We start from the raw sequence: 25,230 nt of genomic DNA on the forward strand, positions 1-25,230 counted from the left end.
CTGGGATCATGACCTGAGCCAAAGGCAGAGGCTTTAACCCACTGAGCCACCCAGGCGCCCCAACGGTTTTTTTTTTTTTTAAAGCTTTGAGACTTTTCCCCACTTTTTATTATGGAAAATTTCATAGCCAAAATAGCACAGAGTAGAATAATGAACTCCATTTTCCTAGTTTCTTTTCTTTTATCATACTACTTTTATTTTACTGAGGTACAAATTATATACAACACTGTACATATTTAAAGTGTATATTTTGATGAGTTTTTAACATAAAGGTACAACTGTGAAACCATTATCACCATCAAGATCCTGACCATTTCCATCACCCCTAGAAGTTTACTAGGGCCCCTTGTCAATCTATGGGTGATATTAATGATTGGCCCAATGTGGTTTTGTATTTGTTTTTGTTTTAAGTAGGCTCCATGCCCAGCATGGAGCACAATATAGGGCTTGAACTCACAACCCTGGGATCAAGACCTGAGCCAAGATTAAGAGTCAGACACTCAACTCACTGAGCCACTCAGGCATCCCTAATGTGTTTTACTTTTGTTTTGTTTTGTTTTTTGATGTTGTGTTAAGAAGTGTGTCAAAATATGGAAGAGCCACATAACTCTTGTATTTTTTAAATGACCAGTATGTGTTACAAGACATGGATAGATAAAAGATCTACTGAAAGTTCAAGATACCAGAAGATTTGAGTGTAAAGAGTAAGAAAAGTCCAAAATTTTAAGATTTCATATTGCATTGCAACTAAACTTTAAGAAAATACAACTTGTGTTTTGGTATAATATCCATGATTATCTGAAAAGGCTATTATACTCCCCTCCTTTTAAAAATTTGTATCTTAAAAAAAAAAAAATTTGTATCTATATGTGGCTAGATTTTCCTTAGGCTGGAAATGAAACCATATATTACAACAGATTGAATGCAGAATCAGACAAGAGGATAAAACTGTCTTTGATTATGCCAGACATTAAAGGAAATTGCAAAAAAAGTAAATTAATGCCATTCTTCTCACTGTAAAAATTTTACTTAAAATATAGTTGTCTCTCATACAAATGTTCTTAATGGTAATATTTTATTTCTTATCATAATAGGTTTGTGATGTTTTGAAATGAATTAGTAAATTTTCAGAAAATTCTGTTTTAATTTTGAACATAGTAAATACTGATAAACAGTAGCCCACATAAACCAAAGCTCTTTGAGTGGGAAGGAAGATGGGGAGATTATTAGAAATTTTTAAGAGTGTAAAGTAGTCCTGAAGCCAAAATGTATACAATTTACTGCTTCAGTTCATGGTCCAAGAAAACCATGAAAAGATTTAATCCTTAGACAACTCTCCAAGCTTAATTTATATATATATGTGTAAACATATATATATAGAGAGAGAGAGAGAGAGGGAGAGAGCGAGCAAGCACAAGCATGCAAGTGTGCACGTGTGTATGCAAGCATGAACAATGGTGGTGGGGGGGAGAGACAGAAGGAGAGGGAAAGAGAGAGAGAGAATCTAGAGCAGGCTCCACACTTGATGCAGGCGGAGCATGACACGGGTTTCGATCTCGTGACACTGAGATCATAACCTGAGCCGGAATCAAGAGTTGGACGTTTAATGGACTGAGTCACCCAGGCGCCCCTCTCCAAACTTAATTTTGATCAGCATTTCCAGCCTTTTCTTCGAACAAATTAATTTTGGTGGCTGCACAGTTATCTAGTTTTTTTCTCCATTCCTCTTTAATTTCCATTTGAGCTTTCTGTGGTAAAAAGTTAAGAAGTACAAAAATACCCCAGACTGACAGCAGTGTATACGAATGACTCATTTAAAAGTCATTATTATTTGAAATTGATATTCTATAATATAAAAGGTCTCTTTTGTAGTGGGCAGGACCAAAATGTTTGTCTTGTTTTCTTTTGCTCAGGCTGACAGGGAAGATGATTAAGAAAGTTTCATCTCTGCTTAGACCAATTAAGATGAATCTATTTTGAGCATGTTAGGGGAGGAGAAGTGAAAAGACAGTTTATCATCTGAGAAAACTGTACATTTTTTTTTTACTTGAAAACTTTAACAGTTGGAAATTTCCTCTGTTCAAAATTATCAAGGAAATTAATAATTGCTGAGTACAGAGTATTATTAATTATTTACTTCCTGCCACAGAAATTGAGTGACCATGTAATTTATCATTTAAATGTACCCTTGTGAGTGTACTAGGCTAGGATTTAAAAAAAAAGAAGAAGAAGAAAGCCAAGACTGTCCAGATTTAACTGGGACTGTGTCATCCTGCCTAGAAAGCAGAAAGCTCTTGAAAAAGTAGAACCTTTGATGTGTTAAAATTACTCAGATGCCCATGTTGTTCCTTTTTGTAATCTAATTGTCCGCCTCTTAAATGTTTCTTTGGTGAAACATGTCTTCTAAAAGAAAGTGTTTGAGATTTCATTACTATATGCCCTTAGTGAAAATAAAAAGCATCTGATAATTGGAACTCTCAGCTCATTTCTTTATATTTGCCTGAATTAGGAAGTCTCAGAATTAAGTAACTGAGAAAATTAATCTTAGTGATGGCTTACTGTATTTTAACTGGTGTATCAGCTATTAATCTTGATGCTAATACAAAGTGGAAGCTGTGGCTCAGGCTATTTTGAAAATGCAGCCATCTGTTGGCCTGATTTCAAACCTTATGATTTATATTAGATGCTGTAAGAACTTTACATATTAAAGGAGCAGTGTTCTGTGGTAAATTTAACGATCTGACAAATTAAGCATCAGTGCTAGCATGATACAATAGTAATTTATGTTATTTTATGATTTATTTGTAGAACCTTTGGTATATTTTAGGAAATATGAATATAACGATGCCTGGGTGGTTCAGTCGGTTAAGCATCTGCCTTCAGCTCAGGCCATGATCCCAGGGTCTTAGAATCGAGTCCCCCAGCGGGCTCCTTGCTCATCAGGGGGCCTGCTTCTTCCTCTGCCTGCCTCTTCCCCTGCTTGTGTGTGCTTTCTCTCTCTGTGTCAAATAAGTAAATAAAATCTCTTAAAAAAAGGAAATTTGAAAGTAAATACTGAATTTCTAAGAAAAAAAAACACTACATGAGTGATAATATTGGAGTGCAAATCCAATCTTGTGGTCAAACAAAGGCATTCAGATGTACAATAAAACTAGTGTTAGGAGGCCCTTCCAGTTGCCAAAAGTCATGGCTAACTAATCCATCACATTGCCTAATTGACTCTGAATAAACTTTTCACCACATTAGTTAATACTCTAAAGGTGTTTAGCACAGTGCCTAACATAATAATCTTATAAAAATGTTAGTAACTCATATTAATAGCTGTGCTAGTCATATCAGAATACTTATAGCAATGGTGTTCTTGAGTTTCTAACATCAGAACACCCACTTTAGGTAATTATAGACTTGTGTTACTCTTAATGCTTTCCTTTAATGGCCTGTGATTAATATTGGTGCACTTAAAAAATAAAAGTGCATAGATTTATATCATGTGCTTTTGATTTATGTATTTATGTAATATTTTAGATTGCATATATATTTATATGTAATTTATATATGTAACTACAAAGATAGAAACCTTAGCTTTATTTTTTCCTGGATTTAGGAAAAACACAACAAAGTTGGCAGTCTCTGCTCTTTAATGTAATGTTATTTAGAAAAAACCCAATTTGATGGTGTGATGAAATCACAAGAGACAAATATGTAAAAACTCATGAAGTTCATCTCCATTTCAGTGAGGCATTAAGGAATTAGGATGCAGAACAGTGGAGAGACAGTGCACGTGCTACAGAGGGAAAGTCGCAGTGACCCAGAAGTTCTTCAAGTGAGACAGACCTTGTTGTAGTGGTCACTGCCACTTCCCAGTTTGGTTTTCTTGCACACATTACTTCAGGACCCCAAACCCATCTGTGAGATGGGGTTAATAATGATGGTTAACTCATGAGGGTTGAATGAGATAATGCACGAAAAGCACTTAGCATGGTGCCGCACTTGACACTCAGCATTCGCTAACTAGTATCCGTTATTATTGCTGTGTTTATTACAAAGTGTTTGTAGAATTCTTTTTTTTTTTTTAAGACTTTATTTATTTTAGAGAGAGCAAGAGAGAGAGCAAGTGAGCAGGGGGCAGGGAAGGAGAGTCTTACTCAGACTCCACGCTGAGCACAAAGCCCAGTGTGGGGCTCAATCTCATGACCCCGGGATCACGACTTGAATGGAAACCAAGAGTCAGTCACTAAACTGTCTGTTCTACCCAGGCACCCTAATGTGTATAGAATTCTTAAGCCTAGGACAAAGAGGGCTAAAGAGTGACTTAAGGAAGGGTTAGTATAAGGAAAAAAAAGTGATTTTCTTTTTAATCTTTACTGGGAATATACTATTTTAGGAATTAGAGAAACTTTGGATTCTAAAAGATTGATTGTTAAACACTGGGACAGGGTGTTAAGGGATTTGTTAAATGTCTTTACTGACCCATCCTTTAAGGTGCAAGAGAGAGTATCATTTGTGAGTCATCTAAGCTGGAGGTCTGAGCGAGCTCATGAAAATTTCTTCCATCGTTAACATTCCCAACTTCTCTATTTTATGTTAAATTGTTGTACTTTAGTTTTTGCCAGAGCTAAACTTTAATTATTATCACATCTGACTAATTGGAAGACAACAACGTTCTCATTGTCCAGCTTGGTCTAAAAATCCAATTCTGCTATATTCTTTTGTTCTCTATTTACTCTTAAAACAGGAATTGGAAGGGAGGGGAGTATGACTGTGGTGAGTAAACGGCTCTTGGCTGTTGCACTATTGGTGGAGTGAACTTGGGATTCAGTATTGCCTGAGCTATCAGGCTAGCTCCCTCGGGGCATTTGAAGAGCTGCTAGCTGTGCACACAAACACATTTTGTTGTATTTTATTTGTGCAATTTACTGAACAGATATTTGAATATCTACCAAGCGCCGAGCATTATGTTATATATTGAAGATCAGAGGTGGGCCAACAAGGACTGTACTCTCGGAGTTTACATTCCAGTGCCAAGTCATGCGAACAATCACAATTGAAGGTGATAATGACTCTAAGTTAATGGGAACCAACTGAGTGTGCTTGTAATTCAGCCTGGGATTGTCAGGGAAGGCTGCACTCAGGGAAGGCTGCACTGAAGAGGGAAGGATAAAGGTGGAAAGTGAGAATGTAGGAAGGAGGACAGGTGAAAGGGAGGTGTTTTCCAGGCTGAGTAGCTTCCCAGAGGAGTATAAGTAATGCACTCAGTGCATGTGAATTACCTATCCTGCAGATCTTAATTCAGATCTAATTTTGTAAGAAATGGGAGCCTTCCAAAATTTTGGAGCTCCAAATAACACGCTCAGATTTGTGCCTTAGAAAGGCCACTCTATTAGTAGTATAAAAGCCCAATGGTGGGGAGAACAGGGGACTGAATCAGCAAGATGAGTGAGGAGACTGCGGCACCATGCTAGGCAGGTCCTGAAGATGGTGCACAGTTAGCACTGGCAGGGGAGGAGAAGGAGGGGTGGACCTGCAGATCTGGGTAGGCAGGAGAAATCAGTCTCTTTTCAGGTTTGCAGCGGATTATGAAAGACAGGGGAGAGCTCTCGGATGGCTCCCGTATTTGGGGTTTGACAGCTAGGTCGACGGTAGTGCCCTCCAGCAACATAAGGGACAAAAGAGAAAACATTTTGGTGACAGGGGGATGTTTGATTTTAGACATATTGAAACATCTGTGGCCCAGTCAAGTGACATTCCGGAGGGAGGTGTGGGACATAGATGACCTATCTGAGAGATAAATTTGGGATTCAGTGACTTTAGGATCACAGTTAAAGCTGCGGCTATGAATGAAGTAATTGAGGGGTACTGGAAACCTGGGACTTCAGGTTAGTTTTGCAGCGAGTTACCCAAGAAAACTATTACAAAGGAAGGAAGGAGGTCTGACATCAAGGGCCTCGAATAAATCGTGATGGAAATTGATTCAGCAAATATGACACATCTGATTATTATTTCATCGTGGTGTATGGAATCTGGACAACAATGGCAGAAAGGAAAGGAAAGGAAAAACTTCCCTATGCAAGTTTCCTTCTTTTACTGAGAAACTTGTTCTGGTAAAAACAGGGACCATGAGAGCTGAAGAAACTGAGTATACTCATTTCCCTTTATGAAATTGAAATTCTCTGTTTCTTTTCATTAACCCATAAAAATCCTTGACTATTTTATCTAACTTGAAAACATTTTATATAAAGTACCTAGAACACTAACTGTAGCTAACAGAACTACATTTTAGAATTTTATTCACTGTGGTTCTACTTGATCTTCGCTGACGAGGGTAACCAGGTGACTATTTTGACTTGCTTCTGGCTATGAGTAAAAGCAACTGCTTTTGATCATCATAAATTTTATATTTCATACCAGGGAGCCATAGTGCCAAAACTACTTTCCTTGCTAATGGCTCCGATCAAAGCAAAAGCTTTTATTTAAGAAGTCAATCTTAGCATAGTAAGGTTCGGGAGAAAGGCAGTTAATGGTTTTGATACTGGTTCTCCCAACTACGCATTCGATATATAAGTGTGCCGTACGTTTATCCACAGATGATTGTTTTTGCTTTTCTGTTTGTTTTTTACTGGCATGGCATTCTTCTCAATTATTTACTTTTTAAGGCTTTTTCCCTTTTCTGCTATACGAAACTATTTATTGACCCTTTCGATAACTTTACTAATTTTAATTGACCACTGGCAACACTAGTGGTTTGCCTGTTATGAATCCATTTTCTTGCCCTCCTCATTCTCTGTTGGCAGGGCCCTGCATTCCCCTCAAGGTGGCGAACTTCAGGGCGTATGGGCCTGGTTTTGGGCCTGCTGGTGACTGGTTCTGTTCTTGCCAGTGATTAGGAAGCGGCATGTGACCCATTTCTGATATTTGAAGGGATATCTACATGAGAACTCAGAAAATAGTGTTTTGGCTGAGACTTAGAGATTCATAGGGAAGAGAACATCCTCTTTTAGTTGGAAATTGTGATGTAATGCCAGGACTTAGTGGCCGTCTTAACCACGGGGACAGTAGGTGACTACAAACATATGTATACTGTATGGGAGACTAGAAAGGTGATTCTTGATCTTGTTAAGCCACTGAATTAACTAACCCTAAAGTCATTCCATCTCTGATTATAGGAAATGATGAATCTCTTTATTTTTTTAACCATTTGGATCAAGAGTTTTTTGTTACTTGCTGCTGAGTGCTGCCCATTGGATACACATCTGGATTATGAAATAAATGTATTAACAGAAAATAGTCATAGTGATGTGATGTTGGGGTTTGGGAGTGAACGGTCAGGAAAGAAATCTTGAGATGTGGTTTTATTAAAGCACAGGGTTTATAAAAGGGTTTATAAAAAGCTGGTTTTATTAAAGCACAGGATAGGACCTGTGGGCAGAAAGAGTGGCACTGGGATTGTAAGGAGCTATTGATTATATACTTCTAAGTGGGGAGGGGCAGAGATAAAGGAAGTTTCCAAAAGGATTTTCATGTGTTAAAGAGGATTTAAAGGATCCTGGAGGTCTGGCTAATGCCAAGGTTAGGTTGCTTTTTGCCTCTAGCAAAGCATTAACATTAAGGCAGTTGTGAGTTCCTTGAGGAATGTGGCTTTGCCTATCTCAACTACTTGTCAGTGGGAGGCTGCAAAGGTGTAAGGACACTTAATTTTATCTATATTATTTTGCCTTTATTTTGTACATCATCAGTATTTTGGTTTTATGTGTTTTTCAACTTTTTTTTTTGTTTAGTTTTGTTTATTGAGTGATTGATTTTAATAATCTCTATTCCCAATATGGGGCTTAAACTCACCACCCCAAGATTGAGAGTCACCTGCTCTCTGGACTGAGCCAGCCAGGCGCCCTGGTTTTATGGGCATTTAAATAACTGTTGTCAAATGTTGTTAAAAGTGTCCATACACAGAATGAATACTGACATAGTATATCAGATGAATGTTACCCTGGGCCACGGTAGATCAGGACGGATACTGAGACCTGCCAAAACCAGTCATGATTTCACTGTCTTTCATCTAGTATAAGTGAATTTTCTTTTTGTTATTTTGGGGATTTATTTTCATTCTTCCTCATCCCTTTCACTGTTATTAAAGGAAAAAAAAAAAAACCCTTTCATAGTAGTGCACTGAGTTATTAAAGCACCTTTCATTTGAGGTCTTCCAATCCTTTATATAGCAGGAAATGTGACTGTTGTCTCGTCCAAGGTCAAACAGTGGAGCATTTTTGAGCTAAATACAGATTGGGGATTTCCCAGATAAAGAATAATTAGGAACTGTGAAAACCCCCAGTACATTAGAAAGTATACAACAAAATTTGTGTAGTTTACATTGTTAAATTGCAAACAGAATCTACTCATTTGGTCCTATTAGCTTTTCTGAAATACATTTTTTTCCTGCTGTGAAGGATGATGCTTTCCCTCAGAAAGTCTCAAGGCATTAAAGGATTAAAAGCAGTTGAATAAGAAGGCAGCCCTGTTAGATAATACAAATACTGGCCAGCAGATTAAGTACATTCTTTGCTTTTGCTTTTTTTTTTTTTTTTAAAGGTTTTAACATCCAATCATATAACTTGTCCTTGAGTTAAGTAATTCCTGTCGGTTTTTATGATTTCATTGTTAATACCTGAAAAGAAGGACAGAGTATAAAAGCAAGAATGAACGGCAGCTAACTAGAATAGATGACTGTTGTTGGCCTTTGTTCTCTTCCTGCCTTGCCTTAATAAAACCGAACAATGGGATTTACCATAAGGTGATGCCCCTCCTGCCCCCATGAGCACATGCCTACAGATTTCTGCCGGCTACAGCTCTGGCCCTGGCTTTCTCTCTCACTTCCTTTGGTTGTACTTACTTTGGAGTACTCCTTGACTCCAGTTTTTATGAGTTGTGTTTTCATGAACCTCACCTCAAGAGCCATTGTGATTATCATCTTAGTACACACTAAGTGCTTAATAAATAGTGGCCAGAAGCAAATTGAATTGACTAAATGGTATAATATAAATCGGAGGGCTTCAAGCAGGTAATGTAACCCGTTAGCCCATCCTCCAGCCTCCTACCTCAAGAGCTCTACTGCTGTCTGTTCTCTGAGCAGGAAAATAAATTCTCCTCCCTAATTTATTTCTTACCAATTAAGGGAAGGGCCGCAGTGACATACATTGTTAAAGGTTGGGCCATGCACATAGAAAATAACTGACCATGGGAGCCTGGGAAGTATGGTCGGTTGAGCATCAGGCTCTTGGTTTTGGCTCAGGTCATGATCTCAGGGTCATGAGATCGAGGCCCCTGTCAGGCTGCGCACTCTGCAGGGAGTCTGCTTGAGATTCTCTCTCTCTTTCCCTCTGCCCCTCCTGCTGGTGCTCCCCACCCATCCCCCGTCCAAAGAAGTAAATAAATCGTAAAAAAAAAAAAAAAAGAAGAAGAAGAAGAGGAAAAGATCCTCATAATAAACATGGAGAAAGCATTTGAAAATTGGCACTAGGTAGACATGCACTGCAGAGATTTGGAAGAGACTATTACAAATTGGTCAAGAAGGACTTCTTTTGTAACTCTAGTTATCTGCTTGTTTCCTCCCCTTCCCTAAATGCACATATGCTGTATATGGTACATTATGTTTTTCTCCTTGTGTTTTAAAAAACACATTTTCCCTTTAATTATATACTGAAATTTTATAGCATCTGGCAGTTTCAAATACAAATACCTCTAACTTTCAGTGTTAGAAAAAAACAAAACACTGGAAAGAGAAATAAAAAGTCTTTGTTGAAAGTATGACTAACAGAGGAATAATGGTAAAAAAATATTCTTGGTTCCCAAATTTCACAGTTAGATCAAGATTCTTTTACCTGGTAATTAAAAATAGGCCTTTACCAGTGAGATTTACAGATAATCATTGAAGTTTTTCAGTTATGACTTTCTCAACCTCTTTTTCTTATAGACAGACACTCATAAGAACAACTTTCAAAGATCAATATTTAATCAGGTAGCTTCAGAACTTTGCCCTTTGGTTACAAAATGGCTGCAAAGATGTAGCACTAGGTAGAGAGGAAAGGAGCATTTATTGGGTCTGGGTGATAGATGCTTTGTGGATTGATTATTGAGAATTGAAATTTGGTTTTACAAGAACATAGAGAAACAGGATACAATATTGAGTATGTGCATCCAACGTTCTTAAGGCCCAGATAGTCTTTGGTACCCCGATGTAAACATAAAAAATTGGGATATATTCCAAAACAATCCAATTTTTATAAATTGTGTTTTCATCAATTGTCAAGCATTTCATGAACTTACATACATTTTCCCTGAAACTGTGACATTTCTTAGCATAACAGTTTCCATAAGCATGCCACCTGCTGTATGATGAAATCTAACTGAAGTGTGTCTCTTGTGCTTAAAGGCATATTTCCTAAGGGCTTGGTTCTAGAATTTGGAGGGATAAAGGATTTTTTCCATCTCTTTACACTTCATGATTTAATGTCCTCTTTCTCTCTACTCTTTTTAATAAAGGAGTATTTGCTTTTTTCATTTCTTTCTCTTGTGTTTCTGTAAGTTGTCAATTGCAGATTTCCTTTTATTAATGAATTGGAGGTCTCAGAAGAGGCGGTAATCTGGACAGTTCTACAGATTCAGAGTCTTACAGTGGGATTTGTTCTTTACGTTGAGTCAGACTTTTATATAGTGAAGTTGCTCCAAAATCCAAGTATATGTGTTTTCAAATTGAAAATAATGCCACCCAGTGATACAGAGAATAGAGTTTTGGTCATAGTTAAGAATTCTCTTTTTCCCTCAGGGGCAGTATTTTCAGAGCTAACCAAAGCACATGGAGAGGAGGCAGCAGGCACCCCTTCATACTGTTTAGCTTCCTTCCTCCTATTTTAACCATTATAACAAGGGTCCAAGCAACTGTAGCAGACAGGTGTCTGTCCCAACCATGATTTGTTCATAGTTAGGCCTGGGAGAAAAGAAAACATGAAGAGGTGATAGCTTTAAAGTTATGAACATGATATCATGTCAGGTTTTCGCATTCAGGTTAAGTTCTTTTTTTTTTTTTTTTTTTCTTTCTAAAGATGTTATTTATTTGACAGAGATAGCAAGAGAGAGAACACAAGCAAGGGGAGTGGGAGAGGGAGAAGCAGGCTTCCTGCTGAGCAGGGAGCCCAATGCAGGGCTGGATCCCAGGACCCTGGAATTATGGCCTGAGCCCAAGGCAGATGCTTAACGACTGAATCCCCCAGACCCCCCCCCCCATGGGTTAACTTCTTTTTAAAATCTTCTCCTAGTTATGGTAGATCTCTCTATATGACTGAAAAGAGTCTGTTAATCCTCTAACCAAATCCCATTAATATTCTCAGGGATTCCTCACGACTGGTGTAAGTTGCTATTTTTCCTGGAAGGTGAATGCTTTCAGGGGCCATTCTGGCATTTCTGTGCCCTAGAGGAAGTCTACCCCACAGCTTGGCAGGGAGCAGAGCTAGGCTCCAGCTCCTATAAGGGATCTGCCTTCATAGGGTTATATTACTCATGCCCTATGAATAAAGGAATTTGGTGGCAAAATATGAGAAACCAAGACATTTAAACATATTACCATTGATCTTCGTTAAATAGCTGTTTTTATGTGCATTATTCAATATTGTAGTAAGCTGTCTCGTAAGGTATATACCCAATATCACATACAAATAGTGTTTAATAATACAGAACTCTGGGCTGAGGAGCTCAGGGTCTGTACAGCCAGGCAAAGTGAGTTCAAATCCCATTATTGGCCCATATTCTCTGAGAGGTTTTGGCTTAGTTTATTTTCTGAGCTCAACTTTTTCCATCAGTCAGAAGAGGGTAGAAATACCACCTACCTCACAGAACTGTGGTAGGGATGAAATGAGAGTAAATACAAAGCACTTAGCAAGACCCTGGCATATAGTAAGTTCCAGAAAATCTTAGCATTTATCCTTGGTCAGCTTACTACTTGATTGTTTTTGCGAGATAGGGGAGGGGGAGGAGGGGCTTGTATCTTGTGCTATTCAAGTCAGTTACAGACTGTTGTATTCCCGAACAATTGGGTAAATGATGACTACTTTCTAGGTCCTTCTATATGGTAGCTATTCAACTTTGAGGAAGGGGTCATGTGATGGTGGGGAAAAAAATAATTTTTTCCACCAGTATTTGCAACCTATGTATGGTTTGTTTTTCAAACAAACAAACAAAAATCCAGACATATGAATGTTTCTGTTCTTTGGAGTTGAAAATTTGGTTATATGGAAACTCTTAAGAAATCTATAGAAGGGAAATTACATTTAATTGTATATTTAATGAATCATCTTTATTGAAACAAACATAAAAATATGCAACGTGAAGACCATTCCTGGAAATCCTGGGCTGAGACTAGCTGTGACCTAAGGTATGAAACTATAGCCTTCCATAACAGAGAGAGTCCTGAGTGAGAGGAAACCAGACTCCATCCTCTCCTTGAGGTTAAATGATATGCTAATCATTTGCACAATTCAAAGCCAGTTTAAAAATACCTGTCTTGAATTTTTCAGTTGTTTTCCTAATCTTGTATTATGGTTGGTTCATTCTTTTTTTTTTTTTTTTTTAGATTTTGTTTATTTATTTGACAGGGAGAGAGAGAGAGAGATCACAAGGAGGCAGAGGGGCAGGCAGAGGGGGAGGGGGAAGCAGGCTCCCCGCTGAGCAGAGAGTCCTGAGATCATGACCTGAGCCAAAGGCAGAGGCTTAACTCACTGAGCCACCCAGGCGCCCCTGGTTGGTTCATTCTTAATGCTTATGAAAAAAAATCTTGGACATTACACATATGTATATCTGATATTATATATATTTTCCCCTTAGACTGCAGGATATCCCGAGGTAGATAATGTAACTGATATTCTTAATTGCATGTTGTTAGAAGTAGTGCCAGTAAGAATTAATTAATAAAGTGAAGCTGGTATAAGGTTCATTACAGCGTACTGTCCCCTGAGTGCTACATGTCAGGGAGGGGCCTTTTGGCTCCGAGTCCACATGTATAAGCAGTAACTCAAGATGGCAGCCCAGAGACAGGAGATTGCAACAGGAGGTGGAGAGATTCCTGGCTGGTGCTGAGAAGACAGAGGTGCAAACAGCTATAGTAATCTGTTCTCTGCCTCTTTCCTTCCTCCCAAACACTATCTACTTTGCAATAAGTTAAAAACTTTATAATGAACTTAACCTGATTTTCAGGTCTTACAGAGGAGGTTAATCCAAACTCTGACAAAGAGGTCATTATTTCAGAACTGCTAATACCTGGCAGATCTGGGATTCAAACCTCTGGCTTTCTCTTTCTAAAGGTTTTATGGCAACATCGACGTTGGTGATTAGGGAATGCTAGGACTTACTCGTTTTTTTCAATGAAGAGTGTTGACTACAAATATTTCTTTAATGCACAAAATAATGTTTAACATAAAAAAAAGAATGGACAGCTTTTTATTTTTCCAAACTGCATTCTCTTCTTGTTCAGAGGGGAATGAAAGCAGGCATCCTGCATCTAGAACCACAGAAGGTTTTCACGATCATCCTTTGACCTCTTGGTTAATCGGTGTGTGTGTGCCTTGCTAGGAAGTAGAGGAGTACAGCAGGAATTTGGATGGTGTTTGTCTTTCATTCCTGTGCTGTCATAAAGTAAGGCTGTTCTCTAAGGGAACAGATTTGGAGCTGTTACTGGAAGTCACTTATCTCCTGTCATGAAGTTCAAATATTGTGTTTTAAAATTAGTCCTTGTGCTGTCCTTGAATTTGCTTACCCACCCCTTGGATTCATTCTGAAAGGTGCTTTTATCTCTGCTCTTTTTCTCAGTGGTGCTTCTAGATTTGGGGAATTTTCTGGGCTAATGACATACTTGATGCTCTGATTTCAAAATTCGTAGTATTGATTTACTAGAAGAACACAGGAGTGTTTCAGAAAGCAGACATTTAACTTTAAAAGCTACACTGTAAAGTGCTGACAGCAGGACTGTCCCCCGCTTTCCCTGTCATTCCTACAGTTGGTGCGGCTCATGGATCGGATCGTTAGTGGTACTTCATTCAAGCTGCTTTTTCAGTGTTCTGCCACGTCAGCTTCCTTATTCTTAAAACAAAGAACCCCAAATCTCCTGGGGTAAAAGAAAGCTCTTCCTCTTTAAGTAGCAGGCAGAAAATGTAGGGATTTTTTTTTTTCCCTCTGAATTTCTCTGAATTATTATATTTGTCTGCAGGAGCGAGGACCACTCCTTGTGGTTTGTGCCTGATTATCTTTCTTCAAGACACACACAGTTCCCTAGGCTGTGCCTGTGGCAGGGGGCGGAGGCCGGGAGCTCTCAGCTGTGTGAGAATTGGGCGAGCATATGGCTACTTCTCTCCCTGAACGCTGGTCCCAGTGCAGTTGCCTCTGGCTGGAGGGCTGGGAGGTGGAGCCTTTCTGCTCAGCGCCGCGAGTTCCCTTCTCCTTTCTCTCTGCTGGCTGTGCATTGGCTCTTCGTGCTCTGAGTGGAATAGGCAGGGTGTGCTCACAGACCGCGGTGTAAACTGCAGTTTCTATTTGGGGTGCCCGGGGAGAAGAGCACCAGGAAGGAAAGACAGCACCAGTGCCATGGGCCAGCTTTGCTGCTTTCCTTTCTCAAGAGATGAGGAAAAAATCAGTAAGTGTGATTGTACCGTGCAGGTCCTAAGTGCTTGTGTGGTTGTCTTCCAGGGCTAGTTTTGGGGTTTTTTTTTCCTTACGGGAACGATAACAGAAGAATGAGCTGTGATTTTTTCCTGTGCATTTCTTAAAAGGATTGGTAGGTATGTGGTTAATAATTAACTGGGGAAAGTACAGCGACTCAATAAATAAGCTATGTTAAAAATACAAAATCCTGAAAACTTATTTTTGATTTTCGTCTATTGCTAATCCTATAGCTCCTTCTTATCCCACTATCTAGAGTCAGAGTTTAGTTTTGACTTTCTTTAAATCACTGCATGCAATTTCTATGTGGTATGAGCCAGACTTCATCTTTCTTCTCTGAAATTGGGATATTTTCAGAGCAGGGCTCGAAAATAACACACAGAGAAGTCAAGCCGGCTCTGAAATGACGTATATTACACATTTGCAGATATTTTCACGTGTCCTCTGCTTTGTTCTCCACAGAGGGGACTCAGGTGTACCTGTAAGACAGCTCTCCACACAGGGGACGCTGCCCTGCTTCCCAGCAAAAACCTCATGCATATTTTTCAGCCGGTGCCAGGCAGATTCAACATCTGCTTATGGTTGGGAAAACAGAACTCAAACTGATGACATTTGCATGAAATTCTTTTCCTCCCTGGATTCTGTGTATTTACTTACATTTTGGCTTTGTTAAAGACAGGACTAGCATTTTAATTTTTGTGCTGAATAGAACTGGCCTTACACTAGTTGCCCCCCAATACTGACTTTTTCGTGCTTTTTCATAAAATGTTTGTAGTCATACTTACTAAATTTGCGGTCATATTTCTGTCACATCAGGGCTTTCTTTAAATAAATTTTAATCGGTCTCTGGAATCTCATGATATCTGCTTCAGATACCGAAGAGTCCACATCTGGCTTATATTTTCTGCTGCTGGTGCTTCAGGAAACTGGCCAGGGGCAGGTTTTAAAAAAACTGACACACATCCTATACCTGTTCCCTTGGGAAATAAGGCAGTTTTTATAAGAAATCTTCGGGGAGTGCTTGGGAATAAATGTTGGGAGACTTTGGAGCATTTGATTAGTAACAAGAGCCAATAACTGTGCTCTCAGTTTTACTTGTGAAAACGATAGTGTACAACTCAAATGACTCTGAGCTCAAAGTCTGAGGTGAGTTTATAGCAGGATTGTTCGTTTTTTGTTTTGTTTTGTTTTGTTTTAAAGATTTTATTTATTTATTTGACAGAGAGATCACAAGCAGGCAGAGAGGCAGGCAGAGGGAGAGGAGGAAGCAGGCTCCCTGCTGAGCAGAGAGCCTGATGCGGGGCTCGATCCCAGGACTCTGAGACCATGACCTGAGCCGAAGGCAGCAGCTTAACCCACTGAACCACCCAGGCGCCCCGGATTGTTTGTTTTTATTTTATTTTATTTGTTTGTTTTTTTCACAATGAGCATCAGCATTACTTCGGCAGCCTGAAACTTTTCAGGTGTTTGTCAGGATGATTGATTTATAATTGCCAAGGGTTTTGGTTGATTGAGTCATTGCTTGGACAACATCTCTAGCTGGATGGCCAGAAGTAGGGATAGTAATTGTCCCCTTCTCCCTCTTGACCCTTCACTTTCCGTTCCACTGCTCCCTGTTTTCCCCTGGAACCCTGGCTTTCCTTCTTTTCTGCTTCCCTCCTTCCTCGTGTGTCAGCAGTCTTCTTGGTGCTGACAGAAGTCAGGGTTCACCTCATTGAGAAATTTGCTCTTCTCTGTTTTTATCTGGGATTGTGGGGTGCAAATTCTTGTGTTTTGTGCACAGTGCTTCTTCGTATTAGTTGATAGGGAGTCATATAGACTGCCTTTTGGGGTTATTTCCTCAAGTTCCAAAAATTTAAAAAGAATTGAAAGCATTACGCTGTGTCTGAAGTGAAGTTCTAGTTCAGAAGTGCAAATGAAGGTTGATATCCGTGCATTCGTCCCCCTTTCTTCTCCTCCACCCCCACTGGCTGCAGACCTTCCCCTGTCCCCTCACCATTCTTGCAATTGTCTTTGATTTTGACGTTGCTTCCCTGTTTTTCTCCTCACGATCTGTCCACACTCCATCACACATCCCATCAGCTGTTTTCCGAATGCTGTGTTTAATTTCTCTGCTACCGGAGGGTCTAAAGAAGGGCGTCTCTGCCAGGCGCTGTAACACTGCTGGTAATACATATCTAACAGCACTTACAAAGGGGACTTGAGAAAAAAGTGGCAGAGAATTCATTGGCCATGCCTCAAGAAACGTGGAAATTAGCACTGGCTATAGATAGCCAGTCCATAAGTTGTGTTGGTAAAAGAATCCACAGGAGATGCTTGGGAGGGACCAGCATTCTTCTGATCCTGCTGCTGGGTTGTACAGTAACCCCCAGGTCTTGTTCATTGTTGCATCCCCACCTAGCAGCCTAGTTAGCCTGCTCTGAGCCACATGCTCAGTGGGGACCGACTAGAGGCAGAGTCCAAAAATGCAAGGGCCTGCACCCTTCAATTCTGCTGTAAGGGATGATGGCTCGGGGATATACCTCCTCAGAGCGGCTCAAATTAGGGAGGACTACATGAGGTTTGGGTGAGAGTTTAAATTTGTGGATGTCATTCTCAAAACACAGGTGAGTTGGAAAGCCCGTCCTCTACCGTCCTGCAGAGGTACAGACAGGATATACCCAGCTGGCCAAGTGGTAAGATTTAGTGACTCCTTGTCCCCTCCCACTGCTGCTGTATGCTGCTTTGAGCCTTGGTGGTGGTGATAGATGGAAAGTATTCCCATTTCATTCATTTGTTAGTGTTACTATTTTAATCTAGTGATTGCAAACAAGATGATTGTTTAATCAACTAGTTGTGCAAGGGCCCTACGTTTGTGTGAAAAGTTAACCACATGCATAGCCAGAAATCTTGTTAATGGGGTGAATTGTCAAATACAGTAGAACCCATCATGGCTTGTTTCTCAGTTAATGCCACACAAAGCAACTACACCCTTTTTGTTTAAATCCCAGCAGTAAGCATTTTCTTGAGCTGTATGCTTTGGGGCCACAATAAGTAGAACATGCTGATAATAAATGCATGTTTCTTGCAAGATTAATAAGTGCATTTATTGCAAGTTAAAACTCTATTGCTACACAGGAACAATACACTTAACGTAAAACATTACTGTAGATATTGTAGGATTAATAGATATTGTAGATACTCTCAATCTGGTATTTCTTGGTGGATTCTTACATAGCATTTGTTTTCTTTGGATTATCTAATATCTCATAGTGAGCTTTCTGGAGGGAATGCCCAGGAACAGGAATGTTACTGCACAGGCTTACTGACCATTGTACTTCATCAGTCTCATGAAGTAGACCTCAAAAGAAAACTTAATAAGGAAAGGCAGAGACCTCTGTAACAAATTAGAAAACATTCCACTGGCTCTTCCCCTTTTGCAAATTTTCCCATTTGGAAGTACATTGCTTTTATGTAGAATGAAATAGAGAAATGTCCAAAGATGAACCATACTGCCTCGTCAGCTAGTCAGGTTACTGTCACCGGAGGTTTTCAAGCATAGGATGAGAAACCATAACTAGGGGTGTGTAAGGGTGAATGGAACAGCTAATGAATGTATACACTGGTAACTTGGTTACTTTCTAGCCCTGATATTTGGTGATGCTAAAAATAAAATAGTGTGTATTTCTATAAGACCCAGATTTTAATTTTACGAGTATGTGTCTTTTTATTAAAGTATAATCGACATACAATAGCATGTTAATTTTGTGTGTACAGCATAGGGATTTGACATGTGTGTACTTTGGGATCATAACTACCATAAGTCTAGTTACCATTTGTCCTCAGACGAAGTTAACACAGTATTATTGAATGGATTCCCCATGCTGTTTATTTTATTGGTGGAGTTTGGTACCTGTTGGTACCCTTCACCCATTTTATTTCCCCATCCCCTCCTCTCTGGCAACCACCAGTCAGTCTGTTCTCTGTATCTGTTGAGTCTGGGTTTTGTTTTGTTGGTTGGTTTTAGCTTCCACATGTAAGGGAAATCAGCAGTATTTATCTTTCTCTGTGTGGTTTATTTCACATGGCGTAATACCCTCAAGGGCTGTCCATGGTGTTGCAAATGGTACTATTTCGTTCTTTCTTGTGGCTAAGTAGTATTCCGTGTGTGTGTGTGTGTGTGTGTGTGTGTGTGTGTTCCACATTTTCTTTATTCATCATCAACAGATACTCAGGGTGTTTTTAAAGCTTGGCTATTATAAATAATGCTTCAGTGAACATAAACATGCATGTGTTTTATCAAATTCATGTTTTTGTGTATTTTGTTAGATACTCAGAAGTGGAATTGCTGGATCATACGATAATTCTATTTTTAATTTTCTGAGGAACCTTCATACTGTTTTCCATGGTGGCTACACCAACTTGCATTCCCACCAACAGTGCATAAGGGTTCCTTTATCTCCACACCCTCACCAAAACTTGTTATTTCTTGTCTTTTTGGTAATAGCCAGTTTGGTAAGTATGAAGTGATATCTCATTGTGGTTTTGATTTGCTTCCCCCTGATGATTAGTGAGGTTGAACATCTTTCAAATGCTTATTGGCCATCTGTGTGCCTTCTTTGGAAGAATGTCTATTCAGATCCTTTGCCCATTTTTAAAAAAAAGATTTTGTTGTTATTATTGAATTGTATGAGTTCTTTATATATTTTGGATATTAACCCCTATGGTATATGTAATTGGCAAATATCTTCACCCATTCAGTAGATTGCCTTTTAATTTTGTTGAGTGTGCAGAAGCTTGTTTTCTTTTCTTTTCTTTTAAAGGCTTTTTAAGTTTGATATCGTCCCATTTGTTTATTTTTATTTTTGTTGTCCTAGCCTTTAGAGTCAAACCCAAAACCACACCACTAATGTACCTGTCAAGGAGCTTACCACTTATGGTTTCTTCTAGGAGTTTTATGGCTTTAGGTCTCACATTCGAGTCTAATTCATTTTGAGGTAATTTTTGTATATGGTACAAGATAGTGGTTCCCTTTTTTCCCTTTGCATGTCACTGTCCGGTTTCTCAACAGCGTTTATTGACGATACTGTCCTTCCTTTATTGTATGTTCTCGCCTCCTGTGTCATAAATTACGTGGCCACATAGGCGTGGGTTTATTTCCACTGTGTTGTTCTGTCAATCTGTGTGTCTGCTTTCATGGCAATTCATATGGTTTTATTACCGTAGCTTTGGAGTCTAGTTGGAAATCAGGAAGTGTGATAGCTCTAACTTTGTTCTTTTTTCCCAAGATTGCTTTGGCTATTTGGGGTCTTTTGTGGTTCCATATACTTATTAGAATTAGATGATTTGTTCTAGTTTGTGAAAAATGCCCTTGGAATTTTGATAAGGATTGCATTGAATCCATAAATTTCTTTGGATAGTGTGGACATTTTAACAACAGTAATTCTTTCAGTCCACGACTGTGGAATATCTTTACATTTATTTGTATCACTTTCAGTTTTGTTTTGTTTTTTTTTTTTTCATCAACATCTCACCGTTTTCACTGTACATACAGGACTTTCACCTTCTTAGTTCAGTTTATTTTTAGTTTTTTTTTTGGATCAAATTATAAATGAGATTTTTCTCTTGATTTCTCTTTCTAATAGTTCATTACCAGTGTATAGAAATGCAACATTGTTGTATTTTAATTGTGTATACTGTAACTTTATTGAATTCATTTATTAGTTTTAACAGTTTTGGGTATCCATTTTTGTTTTTTCTCTATATAATGTTGTATCGTCTATTAAACAGTGACAGTTTCAGTCCTTTCTTAGCAAATTGGATACCATTTATTTCTTATTTATGTCTTGTCTGAGTGCTGTGGCTAGGACTTCCAAAACTGTGTTGAATAAAATTGGGGAGATTGGCATCCTAGTCTTGTGAGTTTGTTATATATCGTCTTTATTATGTTGAGGTATATTTCCTTTATGCCCAGTTTCTTGAGTTTTTTTTTTTTATTTTATTTTTTATAAACATATAATATATTTTTTTCCCCAGGGGTACAGGTCTGTGAATCGCCAAGTTTACACACTTCACAGCACTCGCCATAGCACATACCCTCCCCAATGTCCATAATAACCCCACCCCCCCCTCCCAACACCCTCCCCCCAGCAACCCTCAGTTTGTTTTGTGAGATTAAGAGTCACTTATGGTTTTATCTCCCTCCCAATCCCATCTTGCTTCATTTACTCTTCTCCTACCCCCTTAACCTCCATGTTGCATCTCCTCTCCCTCATATCAGGGAGATCATATGATAGTTGTCTTTCTCTGATTGACTTATTTCGCTAAGCATGATACCCTCTAGTTCCATCCACGTCGTCGCAAATGGCAAGATTTCATTTCTTTTGATGGCTGCATAGTATTCCATTGTGTATATATACCACATCTTCTTTATCCATTCGTCTGTTGATGGACATCTAGGTTCTTTCCATAGTTTGGCTATTGTAGACATTGCTGCTATAAACATTCGGGTGCACGTGCCCCTTCGGATCACTACGTTTGTATCTTTAGGGTAAATACCCAGCAGTGCAATTGCTGGGTCATAGGGTAGTTCTATTTTCAACATTTTGAGGAACCTCCATGCTGTTTCCAGAGTGGTTGCACCAGCTTGCATTCCCACCAACAGTGTAGGAGGGTTCCCCTTTCTCCGCATCCTCGCCAGCATCTGTCATTTCCTGACTTGTTAATTTTAGCCATTCTGACTGGTGTGAGGTGGTATCTCATTGTGGTTTTGATTTGTATTTCCCTGATGCCAAGTGATATGGAGCACTTTTTCATGTGTCTGTTGGCCATCTGGATGTCTTCTTTGCAGAAATGTCTGTTCATGTCTTCTGCCCATTTCTTGATTGGATTATTTGTTCTTTGGGTGTTGAGTTTGCTAAGTTCTTTATAGATTCTGGACACCAGCCCTTTATCTGATATGTCGTTTGCACATATCTTCTCCCATTCTGTCAGTTGTCTTTTGGTTTTGTTAACTGTTTCCTTTGCTGTGCAAAAGCTTTTGATCTTGATAAAATCCCAATAGTTCATTTTTGCCCTTGCTTCCCTTGCCTTTGGTGATGTTCCTAGGAAGATGTTGCTGCGGCTGAGGTCGAAGAGGTTGCTGCCTGTGTTCTCCTCAAGGATTTTGATGGATTCCTTTCTCACATTGAGGTCCTTCATCCATTTTGAGTCTATTTTCGTGTGTGGTGTAAGGAAATGATCCAATTTCTTTTTTCTGCATGTGGCTATCCAATTTTCCCAACACCATTTATTGAAGAGGCTGTCTTTTTTCCATTGGACATTCTTTCCTGCTTTGTCGAAGATTAGTTGACCATAGAGTTGAGGGTCTATTTCTGGGCTCTCTATTCTGTTCCATTGATCTATGTGTCTGTTTTTGTGCCAGTACCATGCTGTCTTGATGATGACAGCTTTGTAGTAGAGCTTGAAGTCTGGAATTGTGATGCCACCAACTTTGGCTTTCTTTTTCAATATTCCTTTGGCTATTCGAGGTCTTTTCTGGTTCCATATAAATTTTAGGATTATTTGTTCCATTTCTTTGAAAAAAATGGATGGTACTTTGATAGGAATTGCATTAAATGTGTAGATTGCTTCAGGTAGCATAGACATTTTCACAATATTTATTCTTCCAATCCAGGAGCATGGAATATTTTTCCATTTCTTTGTGTCTTCCTCAATTTCTTTCATGAGTACTTTATAGTTTTCTGTGTATAGATTCTTAGTCTCTTTGGTTAGGTTTATTCCTAGGTATCTTAGAGTTTTGGGTGCAATTGTAAATGGGATTGACTCCTTAATTTCTCTTTCTTCTGTCTTGTTGTTCGTGTAGAGAAATGCAACTGATTTCTGTGCATTGATTTTATATCCTGACACTTTACTGAATTCCTGTACCAGATCTAGCAGTTTTGGAGTGGAATCTTTTGGGTTTTCCACATATAGTATCATATCATCTGCGAAGAGTGATAGTTTGACTTCTTCTTTGCCGATTTGGATGCCTTTAATTTCTTTTTGTTGTCTGATTGCTGACGCTAGGACTTCTAGTACTATGTTGAATAGCAGTGGTGATAACGGACATCCCTGCCGTGTTCCTGACCTTAGCGGAAATGCTTTCAGTTTTTCTCCATTGAGAATGATATTTGCGATGGGTTTTTCATAGATGGCTTTGCTAATATTGAGGTATGTGCCCTCTATCCCTACACTTTGAAGAGTTTTGATCAGCAAGGGATGCTGTACTTTGTCAAATGCTTTTTCAGCATCTATGGAGAGTATCATATGGTTCTTGTTCTTTCTTTTATTAATGTGTTGTATCACATTGATTCATTTGCGGATGTTGAACCAACCTTGCAGCCCTGGAATAAATCCCACTTGGTCGTGGTGAATAATCCTTTTAATGTACTGTTGAATCCTATTGGCTAGTATTTTGGTGAGAATTTTTGCATCTGTGTTCATCAAGGATATTGGTCATAGTTCTCTTTTTTGATGGGATCCTTGTCTGGTTTTGGGATCAAGGTGATGCTGGCCTCATAAAAGGAGTTTGGAAGTTTTCCTTCCATTTCTATTTTTTGGAACAGTTTCAGGAGAATAGGAATTAGTTCTTCCTTAAATGTTTGGTAGAATTCCCCCGGAAAGCCATCTGTCCCTGGGCTTTTGTTTGTTTGGAGATTTTTGATGACTGTTTCAATCTCCTTACTGGTTATGGGTCTGTTCAGGCTTTCTATTTCTTCCTGGTTCAGTTGTGGTAGTTTATATGTCTCTAAGAATGCATCCATTTCTTCCAGATTGTCAAATTTGTTGGCATAGAGTTGCTCATAATATGTTCTTATGATTGTCTGTATTTCTTTGGTGTTCGTTGTGATCTCTCCTCTTTCATTCATGATTTTATTTATTTGGGTCCTTTCTCTTTTCTTTTTGATAAGTCTGGCCAGGGGTTTATCAATCTTATTAATTTTTTCAAAGAACCAGCTCCTAGTTTCGTTGATTCGTTCTATTGTTTTTTTGGTTTCTATTTCATTGATTTCTGCTCTGATCTTTATGATTTCTCTTCTCCTGCTGGGTTTAGGCTTTCTTTCTTGTTCTTTCTCCAGCTCCTTTAGGTGTAGGGTTAGGTTGTGGACCTAAGACCTTTCTTGTTTCTTGAGAAAGGCTTGTACCTCTATATATTTTCCTCTCAGGACTGCCTTTGTTGTGTCCCACAGATTTTGAACTGTTGTATTTTCATTATCCTTTGATTCCATGAATTTTTTCAATTCTTCTTTAATTTCCTGGTTGACCCATTCATTCTTTAGAAGGATGCTGTTTAGTCTCCATGTATTTGGGTTCTTTGCAAATTTCCTCTTGTGATTGAGTTCTAGCTTCAGAGCATTGTGGTCTGAAAATATGCAGGGAATGATCCCAATCTTTTGATAGCAGTTGAGACCTGATTTAGGACCGAGGATGTGATCTATTCTGGAGAATGTCCCATGTGCACTAGAGAAGAATGTGTATTCTGTTGCTTTGGGATGAAATGTTCTGAATATATCTGTGATACCCATCTGGTCCAGTGTGTCATTTAAGGCCTTTATTTCCTTGTTGATCTTTTGCTTGGATGATCTGTCCATTTCAGTGAGGGGAGTGTTAAAGTCCCCTACTATGATTGTATTATTGTTGATGTGTTTCTTTGATTTTGTTATTAATTGGTTTATATAGTTGGCTGCTCCCACGTTAGGGGCATAGATATTTACAATTGTTAGATCTTCTTGTTGGACAGATCCTTTGAGTATGATATAGTGTCCTTCCTCATCTCTTATTATAGTCTTTGGCTTAAAATCTAATTGATCTGATATAAGGATTGCCACTCCTGCTTTCTTCTGATGTCCATTAGCATGGTAAATTCTTTTCCACCCCATCACTTTAAATCTGAAGGTGTCTTTGGGTTTAAAATGAGTTTCTTGTAGGCAACATATAGATGGGTTTTGTTTTTTTATCCATTCTGATACCCTGTGTCTTTTGATTGGGGCATTTAGCCCATTAACATTCAGGGTAATTATTGAGAGATATGAATTTAGTGCCATTGTATTGCCTGTAAGGTGACTGTTACTGTATATTGTTTCTGTTCCTTTCTGATCTACTAGTTTTAGGGTCTCTCTTTGCTTAGAGGACCCCTTTCAATATTTCCTGTAGAGCTGGTTTGGTGTTTGCAAATTCTTTCAGTTTTTGTTTGTCCTGGAAGCTTTTTATCTCTCCTTCTATTTTCAATGATAGCCTAGCTGGATATAGTATTCTTGGCTGCATGTTTTTCTCGTTTAGTACTCTGAATATATCATGCCAGCTCTTTCTGGCCTGCCAGGTCTCTGTGGATAAGTCTGCTGCCAATCTAATATTTTTACCATTGTATGTTACTGACTTCTTCTCCCGGGCTGCTTTCAGGATTTTCTCTTTGTCACTAAGACTTGTAAATTTGACTATTAGGTGACGGGGTGTGGATCTATTCTTATTGATTTTGAGGGAGGTTCTCTGAACCTCCTGGATTTTGATGCTTGTTCC

The 25,230-nt window shown here is 38.9% G+C and overlaps 1 protein-coding gene across 6 annotated transcripts in view; it reads left to right on the forward strand.

The window, feature by feature from the left end:
• Positions 1–25,230, forward strand: part of AKAP7 (A-kinase anchoring protein 7) — a 152,244-nt gene that overhangs the window by 91,290 nt on the left and 35,724 nt on the right. The window contains exons 1-2 of one of the 6 annotated variants that reach the window (XM_032843518.1): positions 14,346–14,668; positions 17,301–17,369. The exons of the other annotated variants lie outside the window; for them this stretch is intronic. Coding sequence (XP_032699409.1) covers positions 14,620–14,668; positions 17,301–17,369 — 118 coding nt within the window. The 5' untranslated portion in view covers positions 14,346–14,619. Of the gene's footprint in view, positions 1–14,345; positions 14,669–17,300; positions 17,370–25,230 lie in introns of those variants that run through there. 6 annotated transcript variants of the gene reach the window in all.

The sequence above is a fragment of the Lontra canadensis genome, unplaced genomic scaffold, assembly GCF_010015895.1.
Source record: "Lontra canadensis isolate GAN:19392208 unplaced genomic scaffold, GSC_riverotter_1.0 scaffold141, whole genome shotgun sequence".
Lineage (NCBI taxonomy): Eukaryota > Metazoa > Chordata > Mammalia > Carnivora > Mustelidae > Lontra > Lontra canadensis.